This window comes from Aotus nancymaae, unplaced genomic scaffold, assembly GCF_030222135.1.
Source record: "Aotus nancymaae isolate 86718 unplaced genomic scaffold, 86718_ANA_hifiasm-v0.15.2.pri h1tg000036l, whole genome shotgun sequence".
Taxonomy (NCBI): domain Eukaryota; kingdom Metazoa; phylum Chordata; class Mammalia; order Primates; family Aotidae; genus Aotus; species Aotus nancymaae.
Genome location: NW_026988450.1, coordinates 58,353,874 through 58,376,247, shown reverse-complemented (window position 1 = coordinate 58,376,247; position 22,374 = coordinate 58,353,874). Strand labels below are relative to the sequence as shown.

General features: G+C 32.9%; 1 protein-coding gene across 1 annotated transcript in view; it reads right to left on the bottom strand.

Annotated features, from left to right (window-relative positions):
- The window catches only part of PKHD1L1 (PKHD1 like 1), a 151,828-nt gene that overhangs the window by 71,340 nt on the left and 58,114 nt on the right, over positions 1-22,374 (bottom strand). The window contains exons 24-39 of the mRNA XM_064384533.1: positions 20,988-21,135; positions 19,029-19,183; positions 16,722-16,844; positions 16,154-16,259; positions 14,214-14,324; positions 12,656-12,820; positions 11,565-11,686; positions 10,071-10,203; positions 9,449-9,644; positions 7,738-7,880; positions 7,334-7,438; positions 6,510-6,698; positions 5,580-5,750; positions 4,798-5,024; positions 3,067-4,051; positions 703-951 (exon numbers count right to left, since the gene is read on the bottom strand). Of these exons, the coding sequence (XP_064240603.1) occupies positions 703-951; positions 3,067-4,051; positions 4,798-5,024; positions 5,580-5,750; positions 6,510-6,698; positions 7,334-7,438; positions 7,738-7,880; positions 9,449-9,644; positions 10,071-10,203; positions 11,565-11,686; positions 12,656-12,820; positions 14,214-14,324; positions 16,154-16,259; positions 16,722-16,844; positions 19,029-19,183; positions 20,988-21,135 (3,328 nt within the window). The remainder of the gene's footprint in view (positions 1-702; positions 952-3,066; positions 4,052-4,797; positions 5,025-5,579; positions 5,751-6,509; positions 6,699-7,333; positions 7,439-7,737; positions 7,881-9,448; positions 9,645-10,070; positions 10,204-11,564; positions 11,687-12,655; positions 12,821-14,213; positions 14,325-16,153; positions 16,260-16,721; positions 16,845-19,028; positions 19,184-20,987; positions 21,136-22,374) is intronic.

The following is a 22,374-nucleotide window of genomic DNA, read 5'->3' as shown; positions in this document are numbered from 1 at the left end:
AAATACAAAGGAAAAACAAAACTAATTAAAATAAAACCTCCTCTCTGTACATCAAACCTGAAAGTATTTTAAAACCTGAAAGTAAGTTACGTTAAATGAAAAGTTTCTTACAACTGAAATTATAGCGCATTATTCTATTAATGCAACTGAATCTCTTTTGATTGTAGTGTTTTAAAATCTTCACTGAGTAAATGTCATATCTGGTAATTTATTTGAACTATTTCTAGGAACTAAAAATTTTTTTAAAAGAGATGTCACAAAGGATTTCAGAGTAGGCAAAACATATCTATGCAATTACTATTTTAATTACAAGTATATTGGTTTGTTTATACTTTGTTTTTTAACCAAAATTTTTTTTAAATAAAAAAGATACTAATTTATGTAGAAATAATTACATACCAGTGATGTCTAAACATGATTTAAAAAAAATGTCCATATATAACTGTCATTTTAAGTAGGATTAAGTTTTAAATAATCATATATCACTAAGAAATATAAGGTATTACATTTTAAATTTAGTATTTTGAAATAATTATACAATTACATGCTTATTTATTTGCTGCATAAAGAAAAATATTTGTATTGTGCTATGAGAACTAGAAATTTTATATGTTTGAGGAACATATTACTTTCTAAATAAGGTTTCTAAATAAGTGTTTACTGAAACAGAATATAGGCAGGTTCCCACATATTTATAACTACCTTGGCTTGGATTAATATTTTCAATATTAAGCAGGTACTCAAACACAACTGTGGAGATGGCTGAGCCTTTTGTCTTATGATGCATCATAACAGGAAATGTGCCCCCAGCATGATCTCCCACGATGCACTGCAACACACTATCATTGGCCATAGTTACGTTACACTGAACGTTGTTTATCATTACTGAGATGTCCAAGATCTCAATACCAAAGTTGGATCCAGTAATCTCAATTTCAGTTCCCGGTGGACCTTAAAAAAAAAGCACACAATATAAATATATCGAAATACGAATACTTAATGCATTTAAAGATATACCTCTTTACTTTTATAAATAAAAGAATGCCCAATGTTTTAAAACTACTATAAATGTTAACAATACATGCTATGTCATATAATACATTTTGACCACTATATACACTAGTCTACTGTATATTAAATATGTGATTTATCCCAATGTTTATAATTTTTCCAGCCCTTCTGTCCATTCTACTGAGTTGTAAGTTACTAATTCACACTAACAGAGAAGAGAGGTAGAGTTAGGAAGTATTACTGTCTGAGCAGGGTGGGTTAGAGAATATTTTAAGGATGAGGCTTACTGTTCTTTATTTTTGGTACCTTTCTTTCTGACATTAGCAACTCTTTTGAGGGGGGACTACATTTTTCTTAATTCAAACATTTTTGATAGGTGTGACTTGGTAAACAAATTACAATATGTAAATGGGTGTAAGATGGTAAATACAGAAAAAAGGAATTAATTTAAAGACATATAGGTGAATGTTGATGTTAATGCCTTCAATATATGCACATAGAACAAAGAATTAGATTCTGACTATTCTCTTGCTTCCTTCTTTTGACAAATGTACATTGAGGGCATTAAACATATGGAATTTTTCATAGGTTGTTCAAATGAATAGCCATGTATCTAAATTTTAAATGAAAATTAGTCAATATAACTTTTTGCAAATGCAGTGCCCTCAAGTAGTAGTTTAATTTTTATTCAAGTGGTAATAGTAAAAATTACCATATAATTGACCATAGTGAGGATGGCTTAAATATAAATAATAATTTTAACATGACATATACTAAAGAGATATTTCATGTTAGGAATAGTTTTAAGATACAATCTAAAGAAAGTTTTATGAGTTTTAACATTTAATTTTGCTTGAAAATTTGCCTTTCAAATGGAACAGTGTTGTTCTCAGTGTGCTTTATCACCCAGTTCTCAGACATCTACAAGTCTCCTATACCTCCGAATACATTGTTTTGAAAGAAACATTCAAAGACAGAGATGGGAAGAGACACAGTCAGTGGAAATAAGAAACATATGCCCTTATTTGCAATAATTACAACCATATGGGAAAAGGAATATGCCATTGCTATTGTTCACATTTCTTTCAAACTGAGAAAATTTGACATATTAAAGAAAATTTCTACAGGAAACTCCTTGAAGGCAGAAAATACTACTTACCCCAAACCCGATATATTTCCCTATAATGTAACCTAAAAAAGACTTTTCTAAAAGGTTAACATTTAATGAGTTATTTATTAAATGTACTATTCTAAGTTATATTATATGAATGAACTTCTTTAACTTTATAATATGTGTACCTGCATAAAAAAGGAAATTGATGCTTAAAAAAACCTGTCCAAAATTTCATCACTGGAAATTAAAAGAAGCAAAATTTGAACCATTTGAGAGCCAAGCTCTCAGCTATCACACTACAGCTTCCTCTCCAGAATTCAGTACATAAATAATAAGAATTTTAATAGCTCAAAAATTATCAGAAGCAGCATAGCATAATGACAAAGGAACAAGAAGATATATCAGCCTATTGTTAAATTTAAAAAATGAGTCATGCTAAGTAAGAAAATCTTATTTTATAATATTTTCTCCATTGAATGTGCCAATGATCTCCTTAAAAAGAATTCTAGCATGTTAATAAGTTAATACTGAATTGTAGTTTCATGGAAATAAGATACTCTGAAACACTTTCAATGTAAGGAAGATTGTAACTTTTGACTTTTAACTGGTATTTCTAGTGCAAATCAACATCAATAACATGAATGAATTACCAGTTCTGGTCTATCTTCACTTATTTTTTCCTTGTTTGAAATATAGGTCAACATAACGGGAATTTTGTTCCTAAGTAGAAGTTGAAATTTGGCTAAAATTGTTATCCCATAAATGTGTGAAAAATAATCATACAATAGAGACTACACGGAACTTAAATCCCATGTATTAATTGTAAGTGGGATTGTCTATAAACACACCTTAATGATTATTTACAAATATCATTCCAATTCTATACTAATACATATTATTGGTAATATAATATCAAAATAATAAGGCAGATATTGGAGTACCTCTACTTGGGACAATTCCTCTGAGAAATGGAGTATCTTCCAGGGCATATGTAAAAAGCAAAGGTGGATAAGAGATTGTATTAACAAAGATTTTCACACCGACCATTCCAGCAGTCCCGGGTGGAGTGTGGCAGTAGACTTCATTGGGGTTGATGGAAATAATCTGACAAGGGTCATCCCCAATAGTGACTGTGGTGTTGCCTGGATAGAAGCCATTTCCTGTGATCACCAATGTAGTTCCACCACCAATGCTTCCAGAAATTGGTGAGACAGATGCTACTGGGGGGCTGCTGACAGACAGGTTTCCCAGAGCCAAGCCTTTACTTCCCACCACAACACTAAGAGAATGACGTCCAACTGGGAGAGAAGTCACAAGAGCAGTGATGTTGTTTTCATTAACATCTATTGTTCTGAACTGTTGATTTCCAATGAAAACAGCAATGTCATCCAAAACATTCCCAAAACCTTCTCCTTCAATAATAACTTTTACAGATTCTATGATAGAGTTTGGGGAGATTCCTGTTATATAAGGAGTGATGCTTTCTAAATATGAAAAGGTACAGTTTCCCTGGCACTGGGCAGGCACTCCATGTATTAAAAGATATACATCCACAAGTTGTTGGACAGCAGGGGATGTTTCACATTCGATGGCTGTATAATTCACAGATAGAATTTTACATGGGAAATAACCCATAAGGACTTCTACACCTGCAGAAGAAACTGCAAATCCAGAGCCTTTTATGGTCACTCTTGTCATTCCTGTAGTCGATCCTACATTTGGCAACACCAGGTCAATGTTTGGCAAAAGTACGAATCGCCTATCAAATTCGTTGGACAATGTATTGATAGCAGTGCCCAGATTGTAGACAGTCAAAGTGATAATTTCCCTGATACCAACATCCATTGAGTTTTGAGGGTCAATATGACACGTAATTGAATCATCACTACTTTCTTCTATGACACAGGGGTAGCTACCAATTGTAACCTGTAAGTAAAATGAATATAAAATAAAAAACCAGTCAATACATACCTCCAGTATAAACAAATTTTATATTAGCAACAACTATAAATTTAAAAAGCTAATCATGTGCAAATAAATATCTTTTATTCATAAATTTAATTTGGGAGGAGCTGATTAAGGCATCTCTTGGATTAAATTATGATTTGTACATAAAAAATGTGCATTGCTACATGATTCATAATAACAGGTGAAAACAACCCAAATGTGCATCAACTGAATGGATAAATGTCATTTAACATACAATAGACTATTATGATGTCATAAAAAGAAATGAAGTACTGACACATGGTACAACTTAGGTGAACTTTGAAAACATTATGCTGAGTGAAAAATAAATAAAATTGGTCAAAATGGACCACATATTGTATGATTCTATTTATAAGGAATGTCCAGAATAGCCAAATCTATAGACATGGAAAGTAGATTAGAGATCACCTTGGGCTGGGATAGATGAATGGGTTAGGTATGTATCTAAGGACTTTAAGGTTTCTTTTTGGGGTAATGAAAATGTTCTAAAATTGATTGTGTGATGAATGCCAACTCTGTGCCTATGCTAAGAGCTTATGAATTGCACACTTTAAATGTGTGAATTGTATGGTATGTGATAACATCTCAATAAAGCTGGTAAAAATTAAATTACAAGGTTTTTGTCAAATTACTTTTGTTAGGAACATATAATAGAAGTACAAAGGAGATATTTATATTCTTACCTTATTAGCACATGGGAGATTACTAAAGCCATGTCCAATAATTGTTATTAGTTCATTTACTGTTCCACTGGATGGAGTAATGTTGCTTATAGATGGTGAAAAACAACTTGAAACCTCAAATAGCAATCTTTCTGAATTTTTAACCCTGGTATTGTTCAGGCCACACAGGGGTTCTGTTGCTAGGCAGCCTGCCACAGAGCTTCCCAAGTGCAAATTCTCAGGTCCTCCTTTAGACAAAAGAACTGCCTGTAAGTCATGGATAATATTCTAAAACGAGAACCATTTTCAAACTGCGTTATTCTTTATTTTGATGATGATGGTTTAAATTCTGGTAAATCTTTTTTGAAAAACAAAATGACAAATGGGTCTTAGACAGCACAAATATTAAAGACCTGGACAAAGATGTCACAGTAAAGAGAGAAAGGTGAATATAAAATTGATTTATTTATCAATTTGTCCAAGGCCAGATCCCATGGGGAAATAATAACATCATCTTACATTTTAATATATGTCCAAGCACATACAGAATGTCAGAACTTTTTTATATTACATCTCATTTGAGGCACACAAGGATTCTGGGAGAGAGGCTGATAGGAAGATATTAACATAATCCTTATTTTAGAGAATAAATTCCTGCCCCAGAGAAGCCCAAACCTATTCAGGCTCATGTGGCTAGTAAGATAGAAGCACAGTTAGACTCAGTCATCTGCTGCCTGCTCCAGATATATCACTTATACCCTGGGTCACCTGTGTAATAGAGTTTCCATCTTTAACTATCTTACCATGAGCATATGTGGCTTCAGAGCTACCCACAAACAGGTGCAGGGGAATGTGCCTGGTTTCAGCTGGTAAAACATTAATGACTCCTTGGAGAAAAATGGAGTGCGCCTCATCAACAAACCCGCTGCTATAATAATGGATTCCAGGTGAAGTAAATTGGTAAGAAAATGAACCTGCCATAAAATGAGATTGTACATAATAAATATAAGCAATTAATGCATCTTTGAAAAGAGAGTGAAAACAATTTGAAATGATCATTTAAATGCACATGCAGATGACAGTTTCTTATTTTTCATGTGTATGAAATGTCAACAGAATGTAGTAAGAAAACTTGCTGGCTATTAAAAGCTATCATGTGTAACGAAATTACATTCCATGAAAACAAGATCCAACATTGATTTTCTAGAAAACCATGACAAGTCTGGCATAACATACCAAAATTTAAAGAAAAATTCAACATGAAATGGAAGAAAATTTAATTTTTTTCATGAGTGAAAAGTTTAAACTCTTACATATACAGAACAAAACAGGCAATCTAAAAGGTACATTTTACACTGAACTGTCCTATAAGAAATACTGATTTTAAATTGATTTCAGTCACTCAGAGTTCATCACTTGCTACCAGATTTGTTCGATTCAAACATATATTCCTATTTTACTGCATTTTGCTTTTTCCAATATGTTTTTCAATTGGTTGATTATCACAGAATCAATAAAAGACATTTCTAATATCAGAATTCATTTGAATACGTATAAAATAACTTGCTTACACTCATTAGTAACATTTTTACTGCAGCAACAAAATGTCAAGTCACCTTATGCATTTGTGTATATTATTTATGTAAAACTACTGTATTAAATCTAAACAAAATGTCATTTTATTACATCTAGGAAAAAGTAGCATGATGCAAAACCAATAAGCAGAAACATACCTGATGTAGATTTTTGTCTTCCATTTGTGAATCCTTTGCCGTCATAAATTACACTTCCAGGACTGGAGACAGAAAAAACCCTATATCCTATCCCTCTAAGAAAGGGATGCGTTTGCCAATACCATGCCACTGTGTCCCCCACAGACACATTTAGGACTGATGGTGACCAGGCATAACCTAATCCATGCACTGGGAGCAAGAATTGAGTCATATTTTAAAAGAAAAACATAATTTCTTAATAATTATCTTTGACAACATTGCAATTTATGTACAATCACTAGTGAAAACTTTCAAATCAACACTCAAACTTTATTATGTACATAATTTAAGCACTTAAAAAAACAAATAGAAATAATGGAAAGGTAATAAGACAATAAGGAAAAATTAAGTCACAAAATTCCAAAAGTGATGATCAACAGATAATTTGAAAAAAAATTGAAAAGGCAATAAATAATTTGCTTTTATTAGAATAAAATAGAAATATTATAGAATATTTTTTAAAGCTATGATCAATTTCAGTTGGAATATTCATTTGGAAATCCATGACTGATAATAAACTACAACAATTTGGGAGGTTCTGTACTACAGCAAAACCAAATGGCAATTCCTGAACTTGGAAATATAAAGTACAGCCTTCTAGACTCAAGTCTACCACTAATTCATTCTGTATGTGACCCTCTATGTCAAGAAGATACTGCTGACAAATTATAAAATAAATAACAATACTTAGTCTCTCAATTGTTTGAAGTATAAAATAAAGAAGAATCAAATTAATTTCAGGTTTAAGTGGTTCCAATTTTTTATAATATATAAATGGCTGATACCTGAATCTTTTCCATTGTTGGTAATCCTGAATATATTCCCAGTTGAATGAAGAATACATTTTATGACATTTTCTGATGATGATGTAACATTGCAAGGGATGGACCCTAGAAAGAATAAATACTGGATATTTTTAAACAGCAAACATTTTGTCAATTTTTTTGTGAACTATAGAGATGAAGTATAATTTATCAACAGCCAAGGCCCTTAAAAAGCTCTGCCTTATGTATTAGGATCTTTGGTACTTCTTTTCTAATAGTAATCATGTGAGTACTAATCATTTTCAGAACAACTCCTTCACTCTATATGTTGCATATACTTAAATACACAGTAATTATTGGCACCTGTAGTACATCCTTTAAGCTGAGAAAAATGATAATCATTTTCCTATGAATAAAGCTCTTACCTAACAGCACGGTATTTTCAGCTGGTATTGTGCTGAATCCAAAACCCCTTATGGTGATTTCAGTTCCACCGAACAAGGAGCCTCTTTGTGGAAATATGCTGGTCACTTCCAAAACATACTGTATCGAAGAATTTAATTTGTCTCTGAAAAAAAATTGGATAGACTATTTAATGAGCTTTTTATTGGTTTATCTTGCTAAATTCTTGCCAGGATATGATTTCTTTAGAAAGAGGAAATAATTGGATATTTAATTATACATTACTTTTTCAAGGTGGACAATCTGGCAATTATCACAATCTCAATTTGTTTGGATGGCATATTCAATACTTTTCCCTAACTATGAAAATTACATTTCTGAAAATTCTAATGGCAGAAGAATTTGAGATGAAAGATCCTACAATATTATGGAAAAATATGCTCTTAAGAACTGAGGTCACAAGAAATACATCAAATCCCTTAAAATATTTTATATTTTCATTAGGGTAAAACAAAAAGGCAACTCTACTTTACAAATAGCAATTAAATCTCACACATTTGAGTAATCAACATTTTGTGTAATTAATTTGAAGTTATTATTCCATGTTTGTTGAAAACTTGTCAGAGTTTCCCTTCCCACTACTTCAATGAGAATAGTTTTTAATTTATTTTGCTTTGTTACAGACAATGCATCTGCTAGGAGGCCATCAAAATGTAAACGCTTTTCTGATATGACATAGAAAGTTGACTTCCACATCCCAACTTCCCTAGTAACTGCAGAGAGGCAGAAAAATTCACATGAATCATTGTGTTAACTTTTAATTCCACAGTATAACCGTGGTATTTCTTGAATCTGAATACACAACTTTGTTTGGTGTCAATTTCACCCATTATATTTTCAAACTAAAGCACAAGCCAATACAGAACCCATGTGAGCTCTGCCCTGTGAAACCAAGAAGGGATGGATATAGTGCTGACGTTTACGTTTAATGTTGCTCATCTTCATTTACTTATTGCAAGATTTTGCTGCAATCATCTTTCTACTCTGACACTAGCTTTATTGGCCTTTTTGTATCCATAAATTTTCAGCTTCTTCCTTTTTTAAGTATTCTTAACCAATAACTTCCTCATACTAGAACTAAAATTTTACCAGTTAACAAATAGTTTCAGGGAAAAAAATACTCAGTACTTACAAAAAACTGATTTGGAGAAAGACTCCCTGCATCCTTTCCTTCAGAACCCTTCCCTGTTGCTTAGGATATGTTAGCTCTCTCTATTATAGACTCTTACTGCACCTGATATCTCTTACTCCTAGCATTTTTCATATTTACAATTAAACTTTTGATGTAGTCCTCTGTTTGAAATCTGTCTCTCTAAGAAAATTGTGAGCATCCCTTAATGCAGCAGAAATGCCCCTCTAATCCACTGTAAATCCAGCCAGCAGCACTGAGAAACTACTTGATAAGCATTTCCTGAATGAATTAAAATCATGGGACATACAAGTAAGTCTAGTTGTACAGAGAATTTTACAACCTGATCTGAATGGTATTGGTCTCAAAACTATGTGTCATATTGCACTTGTATGAGATATTCTCAGCATCTTTTGCAAAAGAAGATGTAAAAAGGTAAAGAGAGCAATTAACATCTAAAGGTTAATGTCTACTTCTTTTCCTACCCCAATTCCATTAGCCCCATGTGTCCTACAATTCTATCAAGTTTATATTCATTATCATACCTTGTTGATGCAAAACCCCAGTTTCTGACTTCTACATAGATATCATGTTTTCCAGGAGGCAACTTGGGCAAAAGGCATCTAATATCTGTGAAGTTCCAGTGAAGAATCTGGCAGGTTTTTCCTCCAACATATACCACCATGTTTTGTGTCAGTTCGTTTCCAAAATTATAGCCATTAATTGTTAAATTAACTTCTCCTAGTATTTTAAATTTAAAAAAGGATGCAAAAGTTCAACTTGTTATCAAGTGTGAAATTTGCATATTAAATAAATCAGTTCATCTCTCATCTTTCATTGGATTTAGGAAAGCCTAACACTTTCAGAGGCAAAAGGAAAAACAACGAAAGAGTTGGTAACAGCCACAAAGGGATGAAATGTATGTTCAATTGCTCAAAAGTAAAAAGCGATGGCAAAGTCCTTTTCTAAAAAATTTACTATTTCCTCATTGCACATATTCAATGTAAAATAATAAATAGATTATGGTAAAACATACACACACATAAAACTATAACTGGTTTCACTTTAAGAAACAAAACTGCAGAAGAAACTATGCTTCGAAAGCCTTTTTTAGAAATGTTTTCTATACATATGTCAAATGACTGATCTTATTGAAGAATTTCTTACCTAATATTGTTCGTACTTTTGGATTAAAATCAGTTATAATTGGTGTCTGTAAGCAATTATAACTAAAAGCATCCCTTGCTGTGGCTTGAAATCCATTGGTAGTAACTGAAATATCAACTGTACCCTCAGTTTTCTAAAATAAGAGGAAAAAATTAGAAAATATTAATTGTTGAGATACAGAAATGCAAGGGTTGAAAAGAAATAGAATTGTTCAGGATAAACTACTGAAGACGTTTTATTTCAAAGTCATGAATCAGATTCAATTTTCATATATTTAGAAAGCTGTGGTGTCAAATATAGGTTACATGCTTGAGTTCTCAAAATAAAGTTACATGATATAGTAGTTTTATGATCAATTTAAATGCATCCATATTATTGGATTTCTGATGGCTTCACAATATTGTTGAGATGTTCTGAACAAGTGATTCTCTGATAAAGCATAAGATATTGAAGTTTGACTTTTTGTTTTAAAATAGACAAGTAATAGTTCTAATTTCTCTTCTCTGACAAATCACATTATTATATCTTTTGAAGATCTCATTCCAAAATCCAAGACTAAGCACTTACACCCCCTAAGAAAACTATCTGATGCTTTTGCAGATATAGCATCTATGCATTTCCCAATTAGGAAAAATATTTCTTCACATCTAGTATTTATTTAATGCACATTCATTGTTTAACTGAATGGCATAATGTAAACAAAGTAAGTTTTAGTTTACCATATCCCCTCGATTCTCATCTCCAACATTCAGTCAAAAAAAAAAAAAACGATTAATTTTTTTTCCTGCAGTTTGCAAATACATAATACCCTCATTTATTCTGCTATATGTTTTTTAAATAGTGACTGGATTCATTATGCTTTGACATATAATAAAGGAACCAAAGTCTTAGTTTAAATTTTAAAACTATGTTTTAAAAATAAAGAATAATAATTGGTTCTCAGATGCAACATTCCATGGAGAACTTTACTTTTTTGTGTGAAACTGAAAATTTAACACATTTAAACTGAAACTTTTAACACATTTCAAAATGTATTCCTATTTGAAAACCATTAATTTCTAGATTTAGTTTCCTGAAATCTTTTGAGTACTCATTTATTTTTTCATCCTCCGATTTATGTGGTAACTCTTATTCATCCTCAACTTCTGATGGAACATCAATTTTCCTGTGAAACTGTTTCTGACACCCTCTCTCCACTGTGTTTTATGTTTACTTTGTAACTACTTCAATTAATTCAAATGAAATGCATTAATATTAGCTTATGTGTCTCTTTTCTTCATGATTTTAAGTATCTTGAATGTGGAGATAATATTTTGTTTTTGAATCTTAGCAGAAAGATGTGGAAGAAATAAATTTCAAAGAGCATCATAGAAACCGTGCAGTTCCTAAGTAAATATACCACTTGTCCCCCCCTTGCCCCCTCCCACTGAGATGGTTCCTAATTTATAAGATTTCAGACTTAGGAGAAAAAATGACTGAAATCAGGGGCCTTACTTTTGGTGTCCTGCAGGTTATCCTATTCAAATCCCCTTCAATCACATTGCAGGTTTCATTTCCAACTAATACCTTTGAATTTTCATTAAAGCCAAATCCAGATAAAGTCAGTAGCGTACCACCTTCATAAGAAAAGCAAAAAACAACAACAAAACCAGTTCAACTATAACAAAAAGAAATGTTAGCAACAGCTAACTCATCTTTTGAGAATTGTCTAATTATCCAAGAGATGGACTGGCAAATAGATCAAGGATCAGACTTGAGATGAGTACAATCACCACCACACACCTGAGCCTGGGCGCTGATGCTTGGAACCATAAAGGAGCTGGGTTAAGTGATTTAATGAAATAACATAGATTTGCAACACACATGTGCTTTGGGGCACTGGTAGCAGCATCTGCTATTGTTCATAGTGCCTTCATACTATGAAAAATTATGCTGCTTCTATCCACTTAACCATTCTGTGGATGGAAGAGTACAGTGAATTAAGACTCTCACCAAATCTCAAATTTTAATACTGCTAAGTAAAAGGAAAACTAAACTTTAAAAATAAGCAATGAAATAAAGTAAAATAAAACATACCAAAAAGATCAAAACCAAAGCACAAAAATCTAAACTATGCCTAATATAAAAACAAACATATAAAGGAAATGAAGCAGGACAGGAAAAATGTGTTATGTTCTTTCCATCCTCTGTGTTAGCCCTCCTTTCCCCAATTTGTTCTCAGAACTTTTTCTGGGTCAAGTAGCTCCATTGAGACTGTGGTTACAAATGAAGCAGCTGGTAAGCAGAATAACAACTAATAAATCTTATCTTGACATAATTGATGTGCTTGTTATAGAAACATGTAATAATTGATGATATTAATTCAATAACCTAAGATGTAAGTATAAGCAGCACCCCGACTTGTACTTTGTAAGAAACAAAAGAATTAGTCGACCATTTAATCTCTGTGCCTTCTCAAAGGAGACACTCCTTTGTTCCATAGGAGGAAGCTTTGGGCTCCTCCCCCTCACTCTGTTATAAAAACAGCACAGGAAAGGGATGGAAATGTACGTAATTTTCTCTCTGTTTAAACTATTAACCATTACCTGCTATGCTTCCAGAATCAGGCCAGATATGTGAGATCTGACTCTGATAAACAAAGTAGAACTCTTCACCCCCTACATTCTGTGCTAGTCCAACATCAGCTATGGACACAGCAACTGGGGCATGTCCAGCACTTCCATTCAGAATCTGGCACTTAATCTCTTTTTCTTGTAGGAAAAAAAAGACGAAGAAAATGGTAAATCAAATGGTTTTATGACAAATGTTATACTTGTAAATACTAACATTGGCCTTCATTTTTAGATCCAAGAAATATATCCAAAGAAAATGAATATATATCAATGGGTGGGGAAATCTTGGGAGGACCAATCCTTACAAACTACTCTAGACTATGAATCAGACACTCCTAGAAAACAGGTAAACTGATAATGAAAGTAAATCTGCTTCTGATGCTGCTGTACCCCAAACAGGCAACTGTCACAATATTTTAAAAAACTAGTTTATAAGCTCATTTACATTAATTATTCTGGAATTTTTGGTCTAATGCATTATTTCCAAAATTGTGCAAAATACTAGGTTTTATCAAGAAAGATGATTAAAAACTAAATGAAAGCCAGGCATGATAGATCACGTCATTAATCCCAGCCCTTTGGGAGGTCAAAGTGGGTGGATTACCTGGAAGTTCAAGACCAGCCTGGCCAACATGGCAAAACCCTGTCTCTACTAAAAGTACAAAAAATAGCCAGGTGTTGTGGCAGGCACCTATAATCCCAGCTACTTGGGAGGCTAAGGCAGGAGAACCACTTGAACCTGGGAGGTGGAGGTTGCAGTGAGCCACTGTACTCCAGCCTAAGTGACAGAGTGAGACTCCATATCAAAAAAACAAACCAACAAAACTTAAATGAAAACATTTCCTTACTTTCTTTAGAACACCGATAGTACAGCTGTCATATTGACTATTACAGCTTAACAATGCATAAAAGATCTAAATTAAAAACAACAGAAAGGATTTGGTAAATGAATTTACTTACGTCATTTCAATTGATTTAAGATAAGAAAAATCTCCTAGAATTATGAAAGACAACTTTTAGGGAAATAAATAGCTATGACCTTCACTATTTCAAGAGGTAAAAATAAATGTGAATGATCTTTAAATTCTACGTTAATGGAGAAAGGGTGTGTGTAACTAGAAGTCAGGAGATGGCCACATCTTCTTCCTGCATGGTATTGTCAAAACATGGGCAGACAGGACCTTGAACACTAGAGAAGCATTTCATTCATTTTTGTGTCCCAGAGACACACCGATGCAGGAAAGAGTTCATGTAACCTCCAAGTGAAGGGGAAAAACAAGACAAAATTCAACTGTTTATAGGATAAAGATACTGTACAACAGTGAAATAGTCTGTGGTCATAATCAAAGATTTAAAAGATAAGGCATTATATAGACCAGGTTGTCAATTTCGTGATCTTATAGGGATCATGATAATAGTAATACTGGTTCATGATAATTGTAATTAATCAAGATAATTGTGACACTGCTCTTTGATTCCACTTTATTTTAAAGAAGAACAATTAGACTTAATAGTTTTTAAAAGGACCTACCATCCACAGAAAGAAGATAGCAACCTACTGGTCCAACTGAGACTGTTACGGCTGAACTAGGAGAAAATCCAGAACCCACTATGGTTAGAATTGTGCCTTCTTCATAGGACCCTAAAAATGATCAATTTAAATAACAATATTAAAGTTAGAAAAATAAAATCTGATGTAATGAAATCATATATTTTTCAGAGAAAAATAAGCCTATCTTCAAAAGATATAAACAATAAGTCTAATAGGCAAGCAGGGAGAAAGATCCACATTTATTTGTCAATGGTATTTTATTTCCATTGAATTACTCTACATCTGTTTATATGTTGAATCTGTGCGTTGAGAAGAGACTAGTGGAAAGAATTATCTGACTGAAAGCATGGCATAAGATAAGGAAACAAATTATTCTTATAACAAAAAAAATTAAACAGACATCTCTATATGGTAACTTAGTATATGACAGACTTGCCATTGCAAATTAATGAGGAAAGGATAAACCACACAATTAGTGGTATGGACGCTGCCCATTTGAAAAGAAAACAAGATTCCTCTATTTAGGATGATATACATCCTAAAGTGCTTGGGACACTTTAGGATGTAAAATAATATTTACATTGTAATATTTGTAAGCTTATAAAACTGGTGAAAGAGAGAGAGAGAGAGAGTGTGAGTGTGTGTGTGTGTGTGTGTGTGTGTGTTATATAAAAAAGGTATTTTAAATGTCATGGAAGAATACACATACAATAATTAATTACTGTGATTGTCCCTTGAAAGTTATGTAGGGGACTAGGTCTAGGGATGATACTTAAAGAGAACTTTAGCTGTTCCTATAATATTTCTTTCTTAAATTGATGATTAGAAGTAAATATGACAAAATGTTAGCAGCTGCTAATTTTCAGTGAAGAGTATATGTATTTTTATAGTTTATGCTTACATTTTCATAATTTTAAAGATGATCAAAATGTGGCAAAAGGCAATTCAGATTATGTTGAGTAAGAAATAATTTTTCAGAAAGTGCATGTAGATGTGGGAAATCATTACAAAATGCAAGAATGGATATAAACATAAGCATACCAAAGGACTATAACCAAATTAAAGTTCATCAAATCCTTATTCTTGAGAGTATTAACCTCACGTAACATGAATTACCCCAAATCATCACTGTTCTAAAACGTCTGAAGAATATATTCTTTCAACACAAAAATGCAATATTTTTAAAATTTTAATGATTTTTGGGAAGTACCAATATAAAATTAGCTGATGAATTTTCCTACCATCCATCAAGACTAAACATGTAATTATAGCATCTGAATGTATTGTTCTGATTGAAAAAAGCCATCCCTTACTATCCTTATTCCTGCTGTTTTATTTCAATTCTTTGTTGCTCAGACACAAAGCATAACCATATTTTTGAAGCAATAACACACTATGAAGAAATGGTATAATGCGTTCCTTAGATTGGGTTCCTGGCAATAATTTTTATATCTCTTATTCTCAAATCTAGGACGTGATTATTTTATTTTATTAAACAGCAGATGTATTGTTACTAGCCTCTTAATACTAACTCTCCTAGAGGATGTGGTCTCATATAATACAAGACTCCACTTAATACCCTAGCTAGTAGAATTGAACAAAAGTGCCTTAAGGTCCAAGTGAAATTTTAGAGACTGATTCTAACTGGTAAAACTAGAGAATTTTAGCATTAGTGAATCCTCTACTCCAAAGGCAAGATTTCAACTTCAAAGGAAATATTTTTTTTTCAAAAATGAATAATTAGTGCCCTTTCCATAGCTTTTTTCTCTGATAGGGTTTTTAATTTTCACAATGTAGAACTGTTTGCTTGCTTTAGCTGGTGACACTAGTATACACATAGTTTTAAAAGTCATTAACAGAGTTTCCATTTTGCTAGTTATCTTTCACACCCTAGTATAGGTTAAAAATCAGAAAGTTACCTTGAGAAGGGCTTGTACCCAAGACTACGGGAGTAATGGCAGAATCCCATGTAAATCCACAGTCGCCTGAACATTTAGCTGGAATTCCATTGACATAGACTTCAACCTTCAAATAAAGAAACAAGGAGCTAGAGAACAGGGGCAAAGGGGCAGCAGTAGAATATTAATAGGATTTAACAAAAGTGATGGAATTTTGTTGGTTTGCTTGTTTACTGAAATTAGTCTATATTTTTTCTACTTTGATATTTCATTCATTCTTGCCCTTGGAAAAGTCATCTAATCTGTTTACACTGTAATTTCTTCATTTTTACAGAGCTGCTGTAAAGATTAAATGAAAGACTATATTTTCAGTTTCTGGCAGAGTTGAGCTAAAAAATCTACTATTTTATCATAAGCAAGATACTTTTCCCAAAAGTCATAACATAATATTAAGTTGATCAATGTTAAGACAAAGGTTCACATGAAATACAGAAGTCAATCCTCCTGTTTTACCAGGTCTTTAACATATTACAAACTACTTATACTATTAAAATTACATTAAGCATCATGAGAAAAGTTTCAAAAATACCTGTGGCTGTTGACTGGGTGTACGAAGCAGGTCTCCAAGTATGTGTTGTCTGAATAAGCCACCTTCCTTTATCCTTGTAACTGTCATGTTAGCCTTTTCTCCAATAATGTTGGAATCATTAATCTATTTTTACACACAATTATTTTACTAGAAAGGTTATAACAAATATGACCACACTAGTTTTTCATTTTAAATTTCAGCATGGGTGAAGGTGAATAAAAGTCAAGGATGTAAAATAAAATTCAAAACCATTGTAGTCAGTTAAAAAAAAAAAAAAAAGCCTCTTCAAAAATGAACATAACCTATCCAAGAAAAATACATTAAGACCATTGCAATATCATACATTGCATCAATTACAACTTGAATTAAAACTAAAATTAACTTGAATTTTTATAATTAAAAAAACAAATCTAAACAAAATGAGTCTACTAAATTTGATTTTCTCAAAATGTCCTATGCTTTTTCTGAATATAACTGATAAATTATTGTTAAATAACTGAAAAATTGAGTCCTCTTTCTATCTGAGGGTCAACTTTTCCCTGTATCATTTTTTACTTTTACTCTCGTTTTTCATCTAATTTTGGAATTATATGATCTTCCAATGGTAAAAATAAAACCAGGTCAAATCAATATATACAATTTGTTCTTGACAAAATTCTTCTGCACATATGACAACCTTCTGACGCATTCAGGGGCTAGCAAAGAGATAGGAGTCTCCATGCTGGCCCATGTGTGAGCCAAATGATATGGAACAGAAATAATGAATAAGCAGAGGAGACTGATTAGAAAAGGTGGAAGAGAATAGATGCACAGACACCAGCAGAGACGCCAAGGGAGGCCAGTCACTGGAGCTATCTTCATTGTGGAATTTTCTAATTCAGTTCCCAGCCATGTATTTTTCTAAAATAACCCCCACATCCTTATGACTATTACTATTACGCACATACATACAGACTTGTGTGCTATGTTTACATACTTGTTTTTGCCCCCACTTCCTTATCTTCTCCACTTTCTCTCCTTCCCCAAATGGTTTCATGAGTAGAGTTCTGCATTTTTTTTCCACCTTATGTGATGAATTTCTTTCCAGGTGAATATACGTGGGTCTACACATGGCTGCATAGTGCTCAATGTGAAAGTTACATAATATAAACAATCCTTCTGCTATTTATGGGGATTTAGGTTTCTAGGTTTTTACTCTTACAAATAATGCTGCAGTGACTACCTTTGTGCCTATATCATTTCACATTTATCTTATTATTTCAGTAGGTTAGAGTTATATAAATGATATTGCTGAATCATAAGGTATCTGTATTAAGATACTACTAAGTTATCTTCCCAAAAAGTTGTTCTAATTTTTGTTCTCAGCAACATTACATAGGAGAGACTTTCCTTGAACTCTCATCATCATTAGAAAGTATTATCTGTTTTTTTTTTGTTGTTTTTTTGAGACAGAATTTTGCTCTTGTTGCCCAGGAGTGCAATGGCACAATCTTGGCCAACTGCAACTCTGCCTCCCAGGTTCAAGCAATTCTCCCACCTCAACCTCCAAAGTAGCTGGGATTACAGGCATGCACCCCTATGTCTAGTTAATTTTGTATTTTTAGTAGAGACAGGTTTTCACCATGTTGCTCAGACTGGTCTTGGAACTCCTGACCTCAAGTGATCCACCTGCCTTGGCCTCCCAAAGTGCTAGGATTACAGATGTGAGCCACCACACCTGGCCAAAAGCATCATCTTTTTAATATTTGACAATCTGAGTCCCCAGATTCTTCTCCTTCACATACTCTGGGGCTGACTCCTTTCCCCCTTTCTCTTTCTCCCTCTTACTAAAGAAAGGTAATTAGTTGACTGCCTAAGGTTTTACTCCCTTATGAACTTGAAAAGGTCATCTTTGTAACCACAAAAGCATCCAAGGCCCCAAAATACAGCTCTCATGGTAGAACGATAGTGAGGCTGATTCTCTTTGGTACCCGCTTAGCATACATCTGGATTTAGTTCAATTTAGTTCTGAGACAGGCCCTGACTGTGCTCCACCTGCCCCTGTCAAGGGGATTCTAAGACACACATTCCTGGACTTTTTCTAAATGGGATATGGAGGAAAGTACCAGCAGCTATTCTCCATGAAAGAGAACACTGGTTCAACTTAATTTAGAAAAACCTTCTCCTTAATTTACTTTTAAAGAAATTTTAGTCTATAGCTTGCATTTTAAAAATATACATAGCTTCCAGTTCTTTTTGGAATAAGGCGGGGCACAAATAAGCAAACAACATGTAGAAGAAAAGAGAAGCCAAGCCAAATGAGGGAACCTGCAGCAGATTCTGCTTTCCACAGGTGCTTCTCCACTTGATGCTCCACGTGTAGCCAGCACAGGTTCCGTCTCGTGTAACTGAGACTCTTCCCATTCCCTCCAGACTCTGGAGAGCAAACTGTAGATCTGCAGCTGACACACCGGTGGGGAGGCCTGCACTCACAGAGGGGTGGCAAACAGCAGAAGTCACAATTTACAAACCGGCCAGACACAGTGGCTCATGCCTGTAATCTCAGCACTTTGGGAGGCCGAGGCGGGAGCATCACCTGAGATCAGGAGTTCATTTGAGATCAGCCTTGCCAACATGGTATAACCCTGTCTCAACTAAAAATACAAAAATTAGCTTGGTGTGGTGGTACACACCTGTAATCCCAGCTACTTGGGAGGCTGAGGCAAGAGAATCGCTTGAACCCAAAGGAAGCGAAGGTTGCAGTGTCCAAGATCATGCCACCACACTCCAGCCTTGGTGAGAGTGAGGCTGCGTCTCAAAAAATAATAAAATGAAATAAATTCACAAACGAATTTCCTTTTTAAAGTACATGAAATGTGTTCTATGTATTATCACTTGTAAACTCTATGTCTCCCTCCAAAGTAGTAAAAATAAAATTTGCATTCTACTATGCCAAGAATTTATATATTTACCGGAAAAAAATACAATTTTATCTATCAATTTCAAAGTAATAATAAATAATTATTTTAAAAAATTACATGAGTAATGTACCTCAAACTGTGGCCTTGGATCAAATATTTTTATTATCAATTCACAAATATCAAATATCAATTGATGTTTTCACATCAATTCATTTTGATAATAAAAATAAAATAGTTTTAGTGTCAAAGAGTATATTGAGTGTTAAAATAATTTTTTAATATAAAAATACTTTCATTTTAAAAATCTATTTTAATTAAATTAATCGACAACGTGTATGTCTTTGAAGCTACTGATAAACTGTAAGTCATGAATATAAAAGAGAAACAAACATTTGGGAATATAACTGGTATAGTGGATAAAGCAGTGAAGAAAACCTAAAAATGCCATTTGTCCTCAATAGCTTTGTATTGCTGACATAGTCTCAAATGCATAAAATGTAAGAGAAGTACTACTAGAAAGGAATACACCAAAATGTTCATTATGGCTGTCTAGATTAGCACTGTCCAACTGACAAGTAGTGGGAACCACATATATAATTGTATATTTTCTGGTAGCTATATTTTAGAAGGAAAATAAAACTAGGTAAGATATTTTAATAATAAATGGCATATAATCCCATATATTCAAATGTTATATTTTGACATGTGGCACTAGTCACATTTTAAGTGCTTAGTAGCCACATATAACTCATGGATGTCATACTGGACAGCACAGATTCAGTTAATTAAATTATAGATATCTTTTAAAATCATATTCCAATTCTCAATTTTTGTAATATTTTAATAGTATTGTTATTGTTTGTGGCTACCACAGTAAGGAGTGAATGCTTATTTTTAAAAATGTAGATACTATAGAAAGTTTTGACTTATGAAAGTCATAATTTCAACTGCCTTTAAAAAGTGGCTATAAAAATTGTTATAAATTTTGCAGACTTTTAAAAATATTATTTTTAAGCTAAAAGAATAAAAATAAATAGCGTTGTATAGGTGAATTATTTCCTAATCTATTAAAAAGAAGAATTTGAAACAACATTATGATTGGCTATTAACTGACCCTAATATGGCATATACTAACGTAGATGTATGTGTGACTTTAATATATCACATATTATTTATATATCAAATAAATATTTGCATGTATCAATAAGTAGTAATTCTCAAGTAAAATAACATTTAGTACTTTATAACATTATACATGTGTGTATACACCAATGTTTTAAACTTTTTTCACATACCTTTGAGAATTATAACATTATACATATGTATGTGTGTGTATATACCAATATTTTAAACTTTTTTCATATACCTTTGAGAATACGTCCATAAGCTTGAATGTCAAAGCTGCCACTTAGAGGTGGAGATGCAGCTTGAATTCTTTGAATATGAATTTTTGACTCGCCTGGCCAATTATTTCCTCTGTAGACAATCTCATTCTCTGTCTTATGTGTGATTATCTAATTTCCAAAAATAAATATTGAGAAAATGATTAAACTTAACAATGGCTTACATGATTTTTATTTCATCAGGGTACAATCCTGTGACATGACATAAATGAGCCTCATGTATTCAAGATTCTTCAGAACATTAAGGAGTGTCACATAAATCAACACAAGCCATACCTATATAGCTGCAATAATGAGGCCATAGTCAACTCAGTCATCTGTGTAGCAATCAACTGGAACTGCAGTAATACCTCATTAATTCAGAATGCACCCTCCATCACTCAAGGAACAAATATTTATTGAGCAGGCACTCTGTTCAAGGTACAGTGCTAATCACTGCAGAGAGGCAAAGAAGCATGAGATGTGGTCTTGGCTATTTAAAAACTAAAACAATTTTTCAAAAAATGCTACATGGAGTCTTGAAAACCTAACCAACAATTTAAGAAACTATATGATCAATACAGTGTCTGACCCAGGCTAAAAAAAATAGTCATTTAATGTTCAGTGCTAATCAATTGACAGAAGCAGCACATGCTATAGAAATTCGTAGACTGCCATCCTAATAGTGAAAATTATATTCTCCTGTTTCTGATCCTTATAGTTATCTGTTACTTCTATAAAATTTAAAATGATAAGACTTCTAGCCCTCAGAAATGAATAAACATTAGTGCCAAAAGACATAAGCAAGAATGTTCATAGCAGCTATATTCATAATAGTCCCAAGCTGGAAATAATGCAAAAGTTGTTCAATAGAATGGATGAATTATGGTATATTTACACTATGAAAAAATACACAGCAATGAAAAAGAATGAAACTACAGTATATGCAATGTGAATCTCACAAAATTGAATGAAAGAAGCTAGATCCAAGGAGTACACACTATATGATTCTACTGATATGAAGTTTAAGAGCAATAAAAAATAATTAATGGTAGTGATGTCAAAATAGTGGTTATTGGGATAAGGAGTGAGTTCAAGAAAGGATATAGGTTCAAGGAAGGTACTTGGGGAGCTAATGATTGTCTTGATCTGGGTAGTGATTACATGAGTGTATCTACTTTGTAAAAATGTGTTGAATTCAGCAAGTTTATAAGATACAAGATAAACACACAAAAATAAATTACATTTCAAATTTAAAAACACAAGACCATTTACAACTGCTCAAAGAAAATGAAACTCATACATAAATCTCACAAAACATGTACTAGACCTGATCTGAAAATTGCAAAATTCTGATAAATGTAATGAATG